Genomic DNA, 19,499 nt, shown 5'->3' on the forward strand with positions numbered 1-19,499 from the left:
AGTGGCCACACATTTGCTCTAGAACACCCAAAAAAGTACTCACTAAAGGACACAAGGAAATTTCATCCCAAGAGCTGTAGCTCAGACAAATGTATATGGCCAAGACAGGACTGCCTACTACAAACTTTAATATTTTGGGTATTAAGAGGCCTTTTCAGTGGTGGCAACAACGCCATGGAATGTGTTGCCAGTAAACATATGCCAGCCTCCCTCCTTCTTGACCTTCAGGAGGTGTGTGAAGGCTTTTTAAGGAGGTCTTTAAGATCATCCTCCCCCTATGACATTCTTACTGATTCATTGACTCTGAATTTTATTTACCATCACCTCTGGAGGTTTTTTGATCTATATAAATTGTGTGCTTTAAGCATGGTGGGAGGGCATGTGTTTTAATTTGTGGTAAACCACCCAGAGTAGTAGCTTGTCATTAGATGGGCAGTATATAAATGTAATAAACAAGCAAACAAACTTAGTTTTAACAGGGCAGTTTTATTCTGTGGAGAAGGAATGTAGAATGACATGTGGCAAATAAGTAAAATTCATATTAAAGCCTTTTTAAAAAATTGACATTAAATGTATGTTTTGGTTTCTTATTAAAATAACAAGTTTGATGTTAATGCATTAATTCTAATGTGTAACTTCCAACCACTGATTCAAGCCACCTCTTATCCATGAAGACACCAAAGCAGTTGTGGGCTAGTCACATTCTTTCAATTAACCTGCAGGATTGCTATAAAGCTAAAATGGGCATACAAAAGACTGCTCATTAAAAAAAAGGAAATAGCCAGGTGGTTGTCCCCGGAGCTCATTGAAAAAAAAAAGGGTAGGATTGAAATGTGACAATTAAATGAAACAAACAGGTACATTTTTTTGTCCCAAAATCTTTATGTGATTTTCTAGATTCTTTGATGTCAGAATCTCATAAATGTTCTTATTTCCAATAGTTTTGTTAATTCTTACCATGACGTACAGATTCAGAAAGTCATCTACTACAACCCACTTAGAGAAAACAAGAAATAAATCTGTTTCCTTGGATTAACCCACACACTGCAATCCACATGCCAAAAAGGAAATGGTTACTGTGGCGATCCCCTCTGAAGCCCCTATTCCCCCAGGCCTTCTCAAGGTTCTCGCTCTTCTTCTTTCTTCGCTGCCACTAGGTATTACTTCTTTAATACCATTTGATCAAGGAGACATGTGTGCTTTTAAAACTTAACTTATTAGATCAGGGAAGTTCATATAGGATTATTGCTCAATAGGTAAATCACAGATTGCTAATCACTTGTATCTAAGTCAATCCTACTTTAACTTTAAAGCTCTATCAACTCTCTGTTCCATTCAGTGTTCTTACAGGCCTCTAACTCACTCTAAGTTTAGTTTTAAGTTTCACACTGTCTCTCACTCACAGAATCTCTCTTCAAACTCCATACGCCAGCCTTTATATCCAGCCCCCTCCCCCCTTGGGCTCCGCCTTCCATCCTCTCATTGGCTCATTCTCCACTGTTCAGCTGTGACGGACAGGTGATTTATTGATATACAGCACAAAGAGCACGTATGTGTACTTCTAAGCCAAAGACTGAAAAACACAACAGTCAAGCCGTCTTTATTACTGTTGTATGATGGATTATCTGTTGCTTATATTTTATTATCTATCACATCAAGAGAGCTAACTCATGATGCGCCTCTGGATTTCTCTTCCCTACACATCATGTGAACATAATTTCTATATGTATACACAAATCAAGCAAACTTTAGAATGTTTTAAAACAATACTGTTGCACACCATTCATAATATCAACTGCTGTCTCATTCTCTGGAATGCTGCAATTAATGAGGGACTAAAGTAAATTACTTGAGGGCAGCTTGGGCCATTAATTTTCCCAAATGATCATTAATTCTAAAGAAATACAAAGCTGCTCCATTGTTATGGCTGGAACATCACAGCTGCTGGTGAAAATACTAACATAAATGTTTCCTCATCTCTTTTTGGTGATTTGTAAAGTATACATTTATAGCCTTGTTTTAACTACCCACAGCACAAGCTGACACATGACAACTTCCCAAGTTCCTCAGAGAAAAACAGAAATGTTGATACATACAAATTTGATTTGATGAATTTGACTGAAAGTAAATTATCTGCTAAATTGTACTATGGCTTCATAATAAGGTTGTCAAGGAATGAAACTAGGCTAGTTTAGAGATTCATGGATCATGAGAGACAGACCTTGAAAGAGGCATCTAGGTCTGTACCAAACTCAGTGAAGTAATGAAGGACAAAAACTACCAACTACTCTTCAGGGTACTTACAGTATCTGAAAACAACAGGAAAAGCAATGCCAACAGCAAGTACAGGATTTGATAACCTGAACATAAATGATCTTCACAGGGACTACCACAGACATTTCCTTCAGCTTTTCAAAACTTTTCCCCAGGTTACCTTATCTGAGGGACCACTTGATACCTTCATGATCCTCCTTATTGGTAAAGATCTTTGAATCCCTGCTTTGGCATCTATCTCTAACTGATCTACATGACCCCTAGAGTGCAAACCTTTACATGGGGTTTTAACTGTTGGCAGATACCATCTTCAAACAACACTGTTGGCTGTGTTTTATATAAATCTTTTTAAAAATATTTTATTAGTTTTTCATTCTATCTACATTTGATTTGTGCTTGTCAAACATCGTGTTACATGATTTGCTTACAATTATTTGTTTTTTAATCTCACTGTCTTCCCAGTTGTCCCCCCAAATTCCAGACATCTTTCAAACATTCAAATCATTCATGTATGTATTTTAGTATATAATATGGCCAATATCATAATATTACTTTCATAGTGTACAATATTCTCAAGATCTTCGAATAACATTCTTAATAAAAGTAGTTCCAGATCCATGCCCCAACCTTATATCTAGTTTAATTTACCTACAAAGAAAACCCACCATATTACATCTTTACCCTGCTTAAAGCTCGCTTATTTCAATTTAATTCTCCTTTTCAATATAAATGATATGCTCGTTTACAATTCCCGAAGTTAAATATATACATGTTTTCAACATTAAAGGCCCCCTTTCTATTTTTCCCTTTTTCATCTTTCTAAGTAATTGCCTCTCTTATTTCTCTTTTTTCACTTTTTGTTTCTGTCTCTCTAAGCATTCTGCCATCTTTCATGCCCTCTGAAACCATTTTGTGCATCTGATTTATCTCCACTAGATCTTTATGCACTTGGTCTATCTTCAATAGATCTTCCAGGCTTTTAAAAATTAATATTGCTGATTTTCTCCCCTTGTCTTCCCTTAATGCTCTCCTCGGATCCAAGACTGAAGTTGTTTCTCTTAGGTTTCCCCCATTAATTTCCTCCAGCTCCTCTTTTGATTGGCATACATCATCCGGCACACTCTCATTTCCTTCTTCATTATTCCCTGTCTCTTGTTGACTATAATTCTTCAGATGTTCATTGAATAATTTTGCCTCTTGGTAGTGGGATCTCACTATTTCTGGTATTGTTTGAAGGGTAGATTTTGTTTCATCCCAAAATTGTCCTTGTTGGGCCATTCTGTTCCAGCTGCCCAAGAGCTTAAGCCAAAATTTGAAGCCCCCAAGTCTCACAGTCCAGTGTCCTAATTGATCCCTGGCAAATTGATGCCAGCCAAACAGAAATTCCAAGTCTCCAGAGTCAGTCCAAAGAGTCCGCTTTGGTTAAATAGGCCTGAACCAAGATTTAAACCCCCAAAGTACCAAGGTACAATGCAGTGGTTGTATCCGCAGCCTGATGGCCTAAATCCCACAGGTTTACGCCAGCTAGTCAAACACAAACACTTCCAGCTCCTGGGGCAGTTTTAGAGGATCTACTTTGGCTAAATAGGCCTGAACCAAGGTTCAAAACCCCCAAATATCACAGTCCAATTCAGTGTTTGTATCCATGTCCTGGTAGCCTAGTTCCCGCAATTCTGCATCAGCCAAAACTGGAATTCCAAGTCCCTGGATGTGGTTCCAAAAAGTTCACTTTGGCCCAATATACAGTGGTGCCTTGCATTACGATGTTAATTCATTCCAACGAAATCGCTGTAGAATGAAAACATCGTAAAACGATTTTTAAAAGCCCATAGAAACGCATTAAAACCCGATTAATCCGTTCCTATGGGCTTGAAACTCACCGTCCAGCGAAGATCCTCCATAGCGTGGCCATTTTCGCTACCCGTGCAGTGAGGAATCCGTCCCAGAAAACAGCGAGTGGCCATTTTTTTTACCCAGTGGCCATTTTGAAACCGCCAATCAGCTGTGCGAAAATCTTCGTTTTGCGATAATCAGTTAGCAAAGCAGGTACCGATCATCGCAAAGCGAAAAAAACCCATAGGAAACATCATTTTGCGATCGCTTTTGTGAGCGTAATAACTTCTTTGTTATGCAATTTCTTCGTTAAACGAAGCGCTCGTCTTGCGAGGCACCACTGTACTAATTCCCAAAGTACAGTTTAAAAAGATCCACTTTAGGGTTAATTTGTCTATGTTCCAGCAAGGCATGAAAAAATCAAAAATAAATTAAAAAACAGGTTTCCAAGCTTTAAACAGCAGTAGAGTGCTCAAGGTCACTGCCAAAAGACTTCAAGTAGTCAAAACATGACATAACTCCAGACTTAACCAGTAATAAATTACAAGAAAATTTCTTAAGCTTTATAACGCCAAATTATAATATTCTTAAAGTACATTTTAAATATATTTAAATTAGTAGTTAATGTTCCATTAATCTTTAAATTATTTTCTTTGCATCAACTATCCCTCTCTCCAGATTTTCTGCCGCTCTATGATTGATGAGATTGATAGGAGATTCTTTTGTCTGTATATAAGAATTGTCTTCTCCAAGGGTAATCATAAGCAATTAATTGTAAAAATATATCTCACCCAATAATAACACTGATGTTGAATAGCTGATTGTTACCTCTCTTATCACCGGCTGCCGACGACTTGCAAGCAAGCTTCCTAGCTACTTGTTTCTGCCCGTTGGCTGATTAGGGAGTTTCCTGGATCAAATGGGGATGACCGCCGTCCCCCCCCCGTGATCAACAGGCTTCCCCCCCAGTTCTCCACCTCTCCGGGGTGGTTTCGACACCCTGGGGTGTCCCAAACAGGTCAGAATTCAGCCCAGGGGACATCAAGCCAGTCTCCGAACCCCTAATTTTTAAATATGCTATAAAACTGCAGAAGCCTCTGGGCTGCAAGGTTAAAAGACCAGTCATCATAAGATCAAATACATGCAATGGAGGGAGCTTCCGTCGCTCATCCCAGCTCCTGCCAAAATCACATTGATACAGCACCTGTCCTATCCTGAAGGGGGCTCAGTTGACTATGCCATTCTCAGGAGCTATGTACCATCTGCTATACATCATTCAACAAGGCAGTTAGCATGGTCTGTCATTGTGGAGTGAGAGCAGAACTGGCAAAATGTGACATTAAATCTGCATTTAGGATTTTGCCACTCAATCCATGGGATTTTGACTTGTTGAGATTTTTATATAAATCTTTGAGATACGGTTTACTCCTGCCTTATAAACTGTTCCACAACCTGTCTCAATAGCTGAGTGAATGAGTTGGAAGTTAGATTCCCCACTGTGTCCTCCCAGAAAAAAAGTTACCCTGTGTAATTCACCCTGTGTAATTTTGGGCAAGCTACACAGTTCTAATGCACCCCCACTTCTGAGTAATCTTTATCTAGAAAACTCTGGAATGGGTTGGCATAAGTCAGAATTGACTTGACAGTAAATTGTTAACAGTTGTTGTTAAAAACACTAGGCACAGTCAAAATTATAAAAACATTGACTGGCATTATATAACAGATACAAGTCTTAACCAAACACCTAAGTATGTCAAATATTGGTACAGTGTGTATCCTGTTCCTAATACTGCCGTTTTCTGTAGCTCTGATGGTGTCATTTCAGAAATATACAACTTTTCACTGTGTGAAATTTCTTGATATTGTTCCCATGCGGACCACTGAAGTGTGTTCCATCCACGTGAAATAATTTAATCCCAATTCTTTGGCTTCAACTCTGGCATCCATGGAATTGCAATGTCAATGATCCATACATTTCTTCATTCTATTACTACTATATCTGGTGTGTTATGTTCAACATGTCTATCAATTTGGACCCAGAAATCCCTTGACGTCATTATTTCTGACACCTTCTCTAACTGATGTTCTCATGGTTTTTGATGGCTGGCAAGTTACACTTTTTGCATAATGACCAGTGTGCTTATGTTGCCACTCTATCATGTCTAATTTTGTAATCTGTTTGTGCAAAGACATTCAGAGATGAGGTGTGACAGATTCATATTTCTTCTTGTCAGAATCAACATTTGCTGTTACCCCTAATTCCTTGAATCTTAGTTTTCATCACTTGCTTGTTCTGGTGCAGCAAAAATCAAGCCTTCAATTTCTTTTTTAATGGTACCCAATTTTAGCCATGCGCATATCAAATTATTGTCAGGCCTTCCATCAATATTTCTCAGATTTTGTCCATGTCATGGCTTATTTTTCCAACTGTTTATTTTATTTTCAAATTGTTGTTTCTTATATCACGATATAAGAATCTGTTCTTTTCAAAATATTCTCCATTTTCACCACCTTCATTTGTATATCGTCACTAAATATTCACACCATATTTAGCAGTGATTCTATCCAGGCAGAACATTTTGCATATAGTTTTAGGTCATTCATCTATAACAGATTATTGACTTTTCCTACTTGTTCTGAAATATGACAACCCAATCCAGTTTTATTTGAAATTACTGACATGGAGATTAGTGAGATATTAAACAGCAGTGGTGACAAAGAATCCTTTTAAAATATTCCTCTTTTGATGCTAACTTCCCCAATTTCTTCACCATATGCCATTAAGACAGTTTTCCATTTTTCCATGTTTTTCTTGAGGAACTTCCAAATGTTTTTACTAATCCCAAAAAGTTTAGGCCGATGTTAATCCAGCTGAGTGGCAATCAAACACATTTTTATAGTCTCTCCAGGCCATTTTAAGATTTGTTTTGGGTCTCTTTGCATTCTTTAGTATTGTTTTATCAATTATGAACTGATTTTTCATGCCTTTTGACTTTTTCAAGTTCCCTTTCTGCATAATTTGGTACAGGGAGTTTTTAATTAAACAATTATATATTGATCTTGGAAGTAATCCTGTGAGGAATTTTAACATTGTTGAAAGGCTTGTAATTGGTCAATAATTACTGGGTTCATATCAAAAATATGCAGCCGGTTGTAGAATTTTGAAGTAAGTGATTAAATTGCACTGCTATAAGTTGATGGACACTTGTTAAATCCTTTAATCAAAATCCGTGCAGCTCATCTGGGCCAAGTCAAAAATATATGCAGCTCATCTGGACCAGGTTGAACTCCACATAATATCATCATCATCATCATCATCATCATCATCATCATCATCATCATCATCATCATCATCATCATCATCATCATCATCATCATCATCATCATCTGCTCCAAACTGTGCCTTATATTAATGCACTTTAATCCCTTCTATTTATATATATACTGCCTTGTGAGAGCTACAGTCTAAAAGACAAACTAAGCTAAGCAAAGAAACATTCATGCCATTAATTGCACATTTTTATGCTGTGTGTCCATGTGTAGACAAGCAGACACAAACAGAGAGGAAATGTTTCTGGTCTCACAGTAAAATTGTAGCATATGTGCATGTTTTGCTCTTGTATTACATCTTACCTGATACTAGCAGACTTTGCCTTAAGGTCATTCCAGCGTTGGTTCATATCATCAATGCGGTGCTGTAGCAGTGCAGCCTCCTCAGAGTTTCCCAAGGCTTTTACCATTTTTTGCCTGTTTCCATCAATGCTCTTGAAAATGTCATTGTGGGCATCTATTTCAGCCTGGATGTCCTAGGAAAGCAAAAGCAAAAAGTTCACCAGAGTTACACTTGTACTCAGAACAAAAAATGTTAATTATGAAGGCTAAAAAATGTAACAAATGTTGCCTAACAATATATGCCTTGGAAAACCTGAAAGGTATAAGAAACATTTTACACTGGACACAAACTATTGAGATGACTTGTCCTAAGGCCTTCTTTCAAATTATCAATAAAATGCATGATCACATCACTTCGTCATTTACAACAATGAATATTAAATCACAGTTTAAAATAAATCACTTGTTTCATGCTAATACAAGCTGTTACGACAAGTCCAGATGGAAGCAACTTCCAGTACAGCACAGGCTACTTCTAAAATCACAGCAAGAATCCTAAGGAAAGAATAACTGAGATTTTACAAATAAAAATTCCATTAATATTCAGCGAAAGTAGTAGATCTTCTGTTGCAATTAGCTGGAAGGAAAATGCACACATTGGAACATTCTGAACATTTACACTAATCATCTGGGAAGTGCTTAAAATGCACAACCAATATCCAAAATTAAAGACAAGTAGCCATCTTTAGGTATAAAAGACCAAGACATCTGAAGAGCCCTAATCAGTTGTACTAAGTTCCTTTCCGAATCTACAGAATAGTATCTTTCTATCTATCTACAAAATGCTTTAGTTTTAATAATTCAGTGAAACTCTTGTAAGCTCATCTATGTGAAACTCTAGATAATCTATACCAGGACAAATCTTTTAACTAATGTGGAATACTTTTTAATGATGAATTGATAATATTTGGGCTGAGATTATTTAAAGCAATTTTAACTCAACTGTATTTTAATATTAGAACTCCTTACTGTCATATAACTTACATTGTATGCCACTCAGGTCTTAGCTTTAGGAGACACCAAAGTCTAAATCAGACTACTCAAAAATGTTTCGTAGCTTTAAAAGACAGTGAGAATTCTGTTTCATTGTTATCTGACATCATCCTCTAGAGCAGGGGTCTCAAACATGCGGCCCGGGGGCCATTTGTGGCCCGCCGGACCATAGTTTTGGCCCCCGCCTTGCCTCCCCCCTGAAGCACCCTCGCGTACTCTGCTGTCAAGAGTCAAAAAAAGCTTCACCTCGCTCACCAGCTCTCTCCCAAGACAGCACCTCTTGCACCCTCCATCCAGAACTGCAGACTGCCAGCCAGCCCGCCTGTCTGCCGGCTAGCAAGCTGCATTTCCGGATGGAGGGTGCAAGAGGCGCTGTCTTGGGGGAGAGCCAGTGAGCAAGGTGCGCTGCCGGCCCTTTTCCCCCAAGCGCCCAAGCCGCCGCTGAGTGATGCCTGAGAGTGCCGCCAAGCCGCCAACAGCAGCTGCTACCGCCTCCACCTCTTCCAGGGAAGTGGCTCTCTGGCTCTCTTACTCTCTCGGCACCCCCAGCACCAGACTGGCCAGCAGCCGCCTCACCACCCGATGGTGCTTCCTCCTCCTCATCCTGCTTTAGCCACCTTGGCTCTGGAGGCTGCCTGGGCTCGCCTCGCAAAGTTTGCTCCCCTGTTGTGGTGGGGCTAGCTGCTGCTGCTGAGTGTGCCTTTTTTTTGAGGGGGACCCTAAGAGGAGGGTTTCCGGACCACCGTGTGTGGGGGTGTATGTTCACACGCACACATGCACCTGTGGGGTGCCCCACCCCATTCTGTTTCTCCTTTGGCAAGGCAATTCTGTGAGGGTTTTGTTTTTAAAAAAATTTATGTCGTGCCCTCCTCCACTAGGCAGTCACCAGTGCTTTCTCCCTTTTCCGCTTCTTCGTCCTGCTGCTGGTGGTGGTAGTGAAGAAGGAGCCAGAGGGGGTCGTGGCCGGCAACGAGGGCTCACACACCCCTCCTCCTCCTCCTTGGAGCCCCAGCTGGGCTAAGGAAACTCCCGTGCAGCTTCCTCAGGCTCTTGCTCCGCTTGGAGGAAAATCTGATGCGGCCCAGCCTCACCCACACTCTGCCCTCAGGTAAACTGAGTTTGAGACCCCTGCTCTAGAGAAAAGAATTATGCCTGAGGATACAAATATTTTAGAAATTGGCCCATGCAATCAAGAAATAAAAAGCTTTACTTTTTCAAATGTAAAAGAAACAGCACTGTATGATGAACAGCACAATTACCAGGGATGTTGTTGAACATATGGGCAGGAATATTTAAAAGGAGAACTAAAAGTTTAGGGAGACTCTTGTTTTGCAAGAGGCTCCAGATTCCTTTCCCCCTCCTGCTCAAGCTGTATAACTGATACAGAATTCCAACAGGTAGAACACAAATCACAGATCATCAGCTTTATTTCAAAGCCACAGCACTAGAATTAAGTGTTAATTCCAAATTGGTGGATAGGTTTCAGAGAATAAATATAAATATTTTTCTAGATTTATTCAGGCCAAAATTAGGCATGACACATGAATATGGAAGAAGTAGTACTTGAAAATGACAACATAGACCCTGGTTTCCCTTTATGTGACTACCATTTCTCTTTATGTGACTATGTGCCACCTACACGGTGCTTGGAACACTTTCCCAGACGCAGCTAGCCCTAGCTCACATCTTTTCTCAGATTAGAGCTACCCTGTTTCCCTGAAAATAAGACCTAACCTGAAAATAAGCCCTAGTATGATTTTTCAGGATGCTCGTAATATAAGCCCTACTCCCAAAATAAGCCCCAGTTAAGTGAAACCCCGTCTTCCATCATTGTGCAGCAACCAGAAGATGACATGTGTTTGAATAAATGTAGATTGTTGTACATAAAAAAAATCCCCTGAAAATAGGCCCTCATGCATTTTTGGAGCAAAAATTAATATAAGACCCTGCCTTATTTTCGGTGAAACACGGTAGAAGAAAACTGGAGAGCACAAAAAGGTAAAGCAGTGTGTGCTCTAGGTTTTTATGCTTTTCATTATAGGCATATATTCGCAGTCATATCTATATGTGATCAGGGTTGAAATATGGATGGATGGTCCAAGTTTGGCCATCAGATGTAAGATCCACTGATTTCAATGATTTCCACTGGCTTCTACATTCTTGATGAAGTGCAATACCTAGAATTTGATTTTTAGGAAATATATTCAATTTTCTTTTAATATTTTGGTGTGGTTTTTTTCATCCACTAACTTTCTTATTTGAAACATATTGTGATCCTGTTTTATTGGCAAAGAAACATTCATCTCAAGAACTTCAATTTGAAACTAATTTTTGCCTTTGTTCTACTGGCATGCTCACTTTAGAAAACAAGACTTCCAGCAACTTCTTGATTTTCATCATAATTAAATTCAGTTTCTTTTGTACATATTTCCTTTTCAGTCTCATTCATCTCATTTTTAATCCCCTGCAAAATCTGAGACTGATCTTCAGAAATGCCCAAATCAAGTCTAATTTACTCAAGCCTCAATAATATAAATGCAGCTGACAGAAAAGCAGAAAATCAGATCTTTGAATTTTAACCTTTCAAAAAAGAGGATGTTTTTGTTGTTCTTCTAAATCTTTCCTTTTTTTTCTGCTTTCCAGAATCTGTAAAATGGAAAGTTTACAGAACTATGGTGTATAATTATTTTTTGGCTTTGCTGGCTAATTGTTTACGATGACTTAGAGATCTGATGCAATCTATACATGTATAAACAGATTCTATATGATCTGTTTATATATGTTACACTGCAACTATCACTATAGTTGCATCTAACAGCAGAATTCAAAGAGAGGAAAACAGCCAATTCTTTACACCTTCTCTACAGAAAAGGTTTCATGCTTCTATGGAACCATAATTTAGAAACAAATTACCTCATTTTTCACTCCACAGGAGTTCCAAAAATAAAATAAAAATCACAGAACACTACTGAAAAATATAAAATACATTTATCCAGACAACCAGTTCATTTATAAAGCATGAATAACTTGCATTTGCAATGGTAGCAGAAAACTTTTGTTATATGTTGCATGGAACACATAGATCCAGATGACACAAAGAAGCTCCAGAGCAATGTAGCTGGAACTCTGTACAAAAAAACTATTTGGGGAGGAGGGATGTAAAAAGTCAGAGAGCCATGATTGTAGGTGGATAATCTCTCTTTCTTTTTCATGGTCTTTGTGAATGCACATGGATAGGTGACTAGCAAGCTCACTAACCCGCAGGAGGGCCGTCACAGTAAAACTGAAGTAAGCACAGCCCTTCCAAAACTTGCTTCCTTTTTGGCTCTGCCATCCAGCCTGTAATGTGTCACAAAGGTCGACAGTGTATACCAGGTAGCTGATCAACAAATGTCAAAAAACTTCAATGCCACGAAGTTAGGCAGTAGAGGTAGCCACAGCTCTGGTGTTTTTAAGAGCCAGCTTAAGACCTGGCTCTTTAGGCAGGCCTTCCCTCCTGTCAATACTTGATTTTTACTTTTCTATTTTAATTTTCGTCTATACTTTTTTCCATCTTGAATGGTACTAATACAGTATTACTGATTTAAATTGTTGTTTTTAATTGTTTTATGATATTCCTATCGTAAGCGGCCTAGAGTAGATGTGGTCTAAATGGGCGGGATATAAATCTAATAAATAAAATAAAATAAATAAAACCTCTCCAATTAGGGTTTTGGTTATGGTGAAATGGGGTTTATTATTAAAGCACCATATCAAGAGCATGATAGTTAAAAGCGCATAGGAGGGCCAAAAGTCTGTTTAGAACACTCCAGTCTTTGACAGACTTCCAGTGACCAATAAATAGAGAGACAAGCTCTTCTCCTCTTGGGACAAAGAATTTCATGATTGGGTACTGCTGTAAAAGAAGGTCTTTTCAAAGATCCAAGTTAACTTCCTTCATTTTCATTATGTTGGGACTCCTATAATATTACTTATTTTGATGATATATCCAGACAAAATGAAATGACCCTTTAGATATTTTGGACTCTGATTATTTATTCTTTAACCAAGTCCAGTAGCATTTTATAGAGGACTAGAAAAAAGACTGGATGCCCAATGCAAATAACACCTGTTAGTCCTGGATAGTTTGAACAGGAAGGTGTATTTCACCTTCACACATTCAATTCTACAAGCAAGCATTCCTTTTCATCCAAATGCTGGAGATGTAATATTGGAAATACATCCTTGAGACGTATTATCTGGGTTTGTCCAGCAATTTATTCATTTTGGTTTGAAGTCACTGCTAATATTAATGCAGTACAGGGGAAATCAGATATTCATGTTCTCTTAAATTATAACCCTGTCCCTATGGTGTCTAATAAATGGGCAATGAAACTGGAATTTACAAGCCCTTATGGTGACTAAGAGACTTGTACTCCAAGCTTGGAAGGATAAACATCAACTGTCCACTACATAATGGTCAGAGGATCTGTTAGCACTAGCTACATTTGAAAGTGTATCATACAGATGCTAATTTCATGAGGACATTTGATTGGACACATGGGAAGTCTACACTGATTTATATGTGTAATTTGAAATATATGTAGTGATGGTTACAACTATATTCATATTGCAAATTTATAATTGTGATTTTTAATGAATACTAACGTTATTGCATTTACGGTTCTTTGTTCTGTTTTTTGTTTTCCTTTTCTTTGATAGTTTGATTTATTTTTGTTTGTGTGTTAAATCTGGAAAAAAAACTCCAAAAAGAATTCCCATCTAGCAATAAGTAAATACCCTTGTAACCTTTCCATGAATCAGAGCACTAAAAAGTAAGCAAATCTGAAGTGTTGCTGAATTCTAGAATTATAGAACTAGAATAAGAAAGGTGCTCGCAGGCGAATCTCCTGCAAAAGGAGAAATCCATAGCTTTGTTAAAAAACTAGAAAAGGAAGAAAGCCCTAGTTATGAACCTTCTAAATCCTACCACACCATGGCCAAACAGCTATTACCATCAGAACATTCTTCCTAATGTTTAGTCAGAATCTTCTTTCTTATAATTCAGATCCTACACTTTGGAGCTGCACAAAACAAGTTAGCTCTATTTGCTGGCATGGTAACAATCTTGCATGCACTAACACTGGGATTTAGTAGGAGAAAGGGGGCTTCACAGACTAATGCAATTGTGCCTTGCCAATAACCAATTAACAAAGTCCTTTTTTCCCAGCCATGGGATAAATTCCTGACCCCCTCTTCCTATTTCCTTGCTTCCAGTTGCTTTGTTTCCTCTCTTTGCTTGGATTCCTTCCTCTTCCAGAAGACTGAGAGATGCATTCCCCTTTTTTATCCTTTTACTCTTCTCTGATCATAACTGAAGCTCTACAATTGTAAGTAAATGGGATTTTTTTCTACTCAAGCTAGTTGTAGTTTAAGATGATTTCATATACAAAGGACTAGTCCTTGTGAAAACAAAGGGTCTGGGTGGAAGCTGGGACTTTTGATTATTCTCCTTCATGTTTCCTCAGTGCTGCAGCTGTTTGTTTCTCAAACTTTACTCTCTGCTAACTAATTAAAAAGAAATTAACCAAAAGTTCCTCCAAGTTTATCTTCCATGTGACAGCCCTTCAGAGAGTTGAGGATGGCTGTCATATCACTTCTCAGTCTTTTGCAGGTTAAATGTAACTAACTCCCTCAAATGTTTCGTACTCTACGGATTAATTGGTTTTCAATGCATTCCAATGGGAAATGCTGATTCGAGTTACAAACTTTTTGACTTATAAGCTTCCTTCTGGAACGGATTAAGTTTGTAAGTTGAGGGTTGACTGTATTATGATGTGGAAACACAGGTGAGCACTGTTTGGGTATAGCCTGTCAACCAATTACAAATTCATCTAAGAGTAGCAATGTCAAATCCACATTTTACCAGCTATTCCACAAGAATATAATCAGTCATTCTGCTGAAAGCTTTACTAAAATCAAGAAGCACTACCTGTACAGTACTGCACTGATCTAGCAAGCTGATAACATTCCCTTTCTCTTTTTTAAAGATATGTTAGTATAACATTACTAGCATTTTAGAAACCTATGTTGTCTCTTGGTAATCACCACATTCTTTCCAAAGTGCTGACTAACTGACTAATGAATGATTTGCTCTAGAAAGTTTCTTGGTATTATTGTCAAGCTGACTGGTGGATAAATTACTGGCTCCTTTTAAAAATTCCATTTTTTAAACTGGGGACATTTTCCACCTCTAACTTGCTGGGATATCACCTACTCTCCAAGAATTTTCAACAATTATAGAGAGAGGACCCATATTATGTCTGCAAGTTCTTTTAATATCTTTGGGTGCAGTTTATTTGGCTCTGGAAATGTGAATTAATTTAAAGGAGCTATGTTAACTCCTTATGCTACCTCCTTATCTATATTTTACAGCAGCCCCTTTACTGTACAACTGATTGTTTTCACTATGTTGAGCACTGTTTCCTTTTTGGACAGAAGACGGAAATAAAATAGGCTTGAAGAATTCCACTTTCTGTCACATACAGCATTTTTCTGTCTTCTCCACCCAGTAGACCTACTGCTTCTTTGTCCTTCTCTTGCTTTGAACATAGCCAACCCAACTTCTATTTGCTTTTAACTTTTCTTGCAGACCTTAGCTTATTTTGAGTTCTATCCTCTGTATCTTTTCCCAATCAATATTAACAACTAATTTGTACTTTTCCTTTGCAATCTATCCCTCTCATTCTTATCATGATCCTTTTAAATTCTTTGTTTTTCTGAGAGTTCCTCATATAGCCACCATGGCTTCTTTGGTTGCCTCTCACTGTTCTCCCTCATTGCAGCTATTTGCAATTTCCCCTCCAATAGTTCAATCTTAAGAAAATTCCACAGGTTATGAAGTCATATTTTGAGTATTTCTGTCCATGAGATCTCAAATGGTACTTCTTCAAACTTATGGAAATCAGACCATCTGTCTAACTACATTTGGCTCTCCTCTTCTTCTGTATAATGGGTCCCAAGAGGAGGTAGCTACTTCCACCCATTATTCCACCTTGCTGACCATTTCTTCCCACCTGGTGTGGATCAGATCCGAAACAATCAATCCTTTTGTTGCTTCTTTTACCATCCAGAAAATAAACTTGTCAGCAAAGATAGTAAGGAATTTATTGGATCTTACATTCTTGGCAGAATTTGCCTTCCAACAGACACCATGGTAGCTAAAGTTTCCCATTACTACTCTCTCGCTCCTCCCTGCTCCTATGGGCAAGCTGAAAGGGTAAAAAAATGGATGGACAGGAAACTGAATGGATTCCATCAAGATGCCAGACAACTAAAATGGTTAAATTTCAGAACTTTGGACAGAGCCAACTTGTTCCAACAGGAGCTTCTTCGCATTTTATGCTGCTCTCAGACAACACTCCCTTGCTGTGGAATACAGAACTTAAATTGGACAAATGGGAATCAGCCCTGTATTCCATCTCCCTTTTGCCTGATACGGTGTCTGCATTTGTTCATGAAGTGGACAGAATACTGGCCCTTGCCAATGTGCATGTTGGCCTCCTTGCTGGACCTTAACTCTGAAGATGTACTTTGTGGAGTTAGGACTCAGTGATTTTTACTTCATAAATCACAAATATTTTGCTAATGGAAACCGCTGGTCCAGCTTAAGCAACAGGAGGTCCAGAAATCTTTTGGGCCAAGGCAGTAATTACTTCATTTGAAACACAAATCTGCCTGTGCTAAAGTCTTCAGACATATTATGAATTCAGTGATTAATCAAGCATGCTGAATAAGAAGAAACATATTAGCTCGAGAAGAGAAAATTAGACAGCCATATCTCAGATGTACTTTGATTTGTATTCCTGCATTAAACAGGGGGATAGACTTGATGGCCTTATAAGCCCCTTCCACTTCTCTATGATTCTTTGACTCTATGAGCACCACCCCAACTATGCATGACTGACATATTGTCAATTAGTTTCTGCAACCCACATAATTTTGCTTGTTCCTACAATCCCAATTGGATTTTGCCCATGGAAGGCTACCTTATGAAGCTCCACTATCCACAGATTCTTTCAATGTAAGTTGGAATACTGATTTTGCTGGGTTTAGCTCATGTGAATAGCCCCGTACTACATATATCAAAGGCTAGCCTTGTTAGACCTGCTTCCCACACACATAAGCCTTATCCAATTATGCTTTGATGTATTTAAAGCCTACATACATACATACATTGAAGAGAATAAATTAGGTCTACCATCCATCATCTCTTACATCACAGAAATGGAACTATTTGAAAATAAGGCAGCTAAATACCTAGAACTTCCACACGAGCCAGAACCTCCACATTTCCAAATTCAGAAGTGGCTGCCTCAGGCTACACATAGCCTTTGCCTCCTCTGACAGTGGTATTTCCATGATTAAAGAGACACAGAGGGAATGAGGACAGAGCATTCCCCTTAACAAATATGCACCCACCCACCCCTCTCTCTCTTCAAGGGGCTGGAGAAGGTGAGAGAACCTAGTATGGGACTAGCAAATTAACTCGAGAAATTTAATTAAAACCTGAATTAGGCTTTACTCAGAATTCAGGCTCACTTGGGCTACTTGTAAATTATGTTACACACTCACCCAACCAATTAGTCTTTTATTTGGCAAGTTACTCCCCTGTCCTTTTTTGTTAAAGTCTTTTGACTGTTTCTTGGCAACATGCCAGGTAGTTGCTGCCCCCTGATCAGATCTAACACTCTCTCTTGATCCTTCACATGTTTGATTTGGCAAAGGGCATAGTAGTTGGATTTCCAAGCAGTTTTCAACCAGGTGTATTTCTTTTAAAAGGACAGACTTCAGGGGGCAATATGCACCTGTGCATAGCACCATTAGCCTGAGCAGAAAAAGAACTCAAAAACAGAATAGAGCTTTCTTCTCAATAGAAAGGTAGAGGTGAATACTAAGCTCATTCAGAATTCAGGTGAGAAGTGTTTAATCATTATGAAAATAAACCAAAACAGGTATTTTGTAAAATCACAAAATCATGGATTCCTAATATTTTTAACTAATTAATTATTTAGCTTCATTTTCTTCCAGTATCTTCCTTTTGTGCCTTCTCTTCACAAAGGTTAACAAGATACCAAAGGCAGTATGATTTAACCTTTAGGTACAAACCTTCTGTACCACAGTATTCCCTCCCCGGCTCCAGTGCACATACATAAGTATGGCACTACATCTTAATTAAAGGGTAAGAAGAAATAAGGTGATCCAAAGAGAGAAGAAGAAAATAGTAACCAATGCCTGAAAATCAAATGTTATTTTTAAAAAGATTTCAAAAAAATATGTCCAGATGTAGGCTTTCCAATTGACTTATCTTCTTTTCTGATTGGCACTGATTGGTGAGTTATTTACCATTCTTTTCCTGATTGTGCTGCTGCTTCTGCTGATCTTGACCTTGAATGTGGATCAGGGTTCAGACAGCAAGCTGTGTCTGTGTGCATCATGTAGGCACATATGTGCATGCACATGCACAGACATGTTTATTTTTCCTTTGTTTGCCATGCTTAGTAGTGCATACATATATGAGTTACATCAAAGAGTAGGAAATATTTAATCAATACTTCTTGTGCCATTATTTAAATAACATTCGAAAGAATAAATACACAAACATATATGATTTTATCAATAAATACAGAAAAATATGGTAACCATATATTTGGCAACATCAACCTAATGCTAGAAATTCTCTTGCAAAACCACAAAGCTGGTGGAGTGCAAAACTCTCTCTTGCAAAACCACAAAGCTGGTGGAGTGGACAGTAGGGAAAGATAACTGGAAAGAACAACAGATGAGAACAGAAAAATCCAGTCAATAAAAATCCAGATGGTGACAGCACAGTGTATAGTAAATTGCATTGCATAATACCATATATGCAATAAAGAAGTTAAGAAAAACCCCAAACCAACAGGGTGACTAGCCTGTCACACCTGGTTAAACTGCTTAATTTTGATGCTAGGGAACAAACTGTTTGACCTGGATTTGAGAGTAAACCAACTGAGTAAATCTCCTCCTGGCAGCATTACAAAGTACTGTAGTAACAAAACTGCTTTAACTCTTGACCTTTTTGTTTGCAAGTGAAAATATAAAACCTGTCACATGCTCTTTTAGTTGAGGTTGAAGGATCAGTCTGTGCACAATTATAACCAAATGGAACTGTTTTCTTCTAGGCAGATGTAATCAGGAGAATCTCCATTTGGTCACTGCTAGCAGGCATTTGCTGTCATTGATAAAGCACCCTGGGCCCCATAGTGCAGGCAAAATAGCTTGCAGCATTTTTAACTCCATACTTTTGTTATACTTCCTGCTGTAAGCCAGCTCCAATTTTGCTTCTGTTTCTAATTCTCAGGCTTCTATCTTCTAATACAGTGCGATGGGGAGGGGGAGCTACACTAAACTAGATGGGCCCTTGGACTGATCCATTAGGGCTCTTTTTATGTTCTAAAACCCTGCTTTTCTGTTGGGAGGGAAAACTACTAAAGAAAATTTAAAAAAGAATTATTTAAGCAATGCAAGGATGCTTCAATAAGAAAATAGGGTAGGGTTTTCTAGTTTCAGAAGACAGCTTTATGACTGTCAAAAATCTGTTTAAGTCATAACAAATCTAACACAAAATCTATGATACCTTAAACATTTAGAAGTGTTATTTGTCCCAAAATTTCCTGTATTGCTACCCAATTTTTCAGAGGCATCTGGAG

At 38.3% G+C, this 19,499-nt stretch overlaps 1 protein-coding gene across 9 annotated transcripts in view; it reads right to left on the reverse strand.

Annotated features, from left to right (window-relative positions):
• Nucleotides 1-19,499, reverse strand: part of UTRN (utrophin) — a 431,410-nt gene that overhangs the window by 151,552 nt on the left and 260,359 nt on the right. For all 9 annotated transcript variants that reach the window (XM_078383278.1, XM_072995753.2, XM_078383279.1 and 6 more), the window contains one exon: nucleotides 7,741-7,913. In XM_078383278.1, coding sequence (XP_078239404.1) covers nucleotides 7,741-7,913 — 173 coding nt within the window. The remainder of the gene's footprint in view (nucleotides 1-7,740; nucleotides 7,914-19,499) is intronic.

The sequence above is a fragment of the Pogona vitticeps genome, chromosome 1, assembly GCF_051106095.1.
Source record: "Pogona vitticeps strain Pit_001003342236 chromosome 1, PviZW2.1, whole genome shotgun sequence".
NCBI classification, from domain to species: Eukaryota; Metazoa; Chordata; class Lepidosauria; order Squamata; family Agamidae; genus Pogona; species Pogona vitticeps.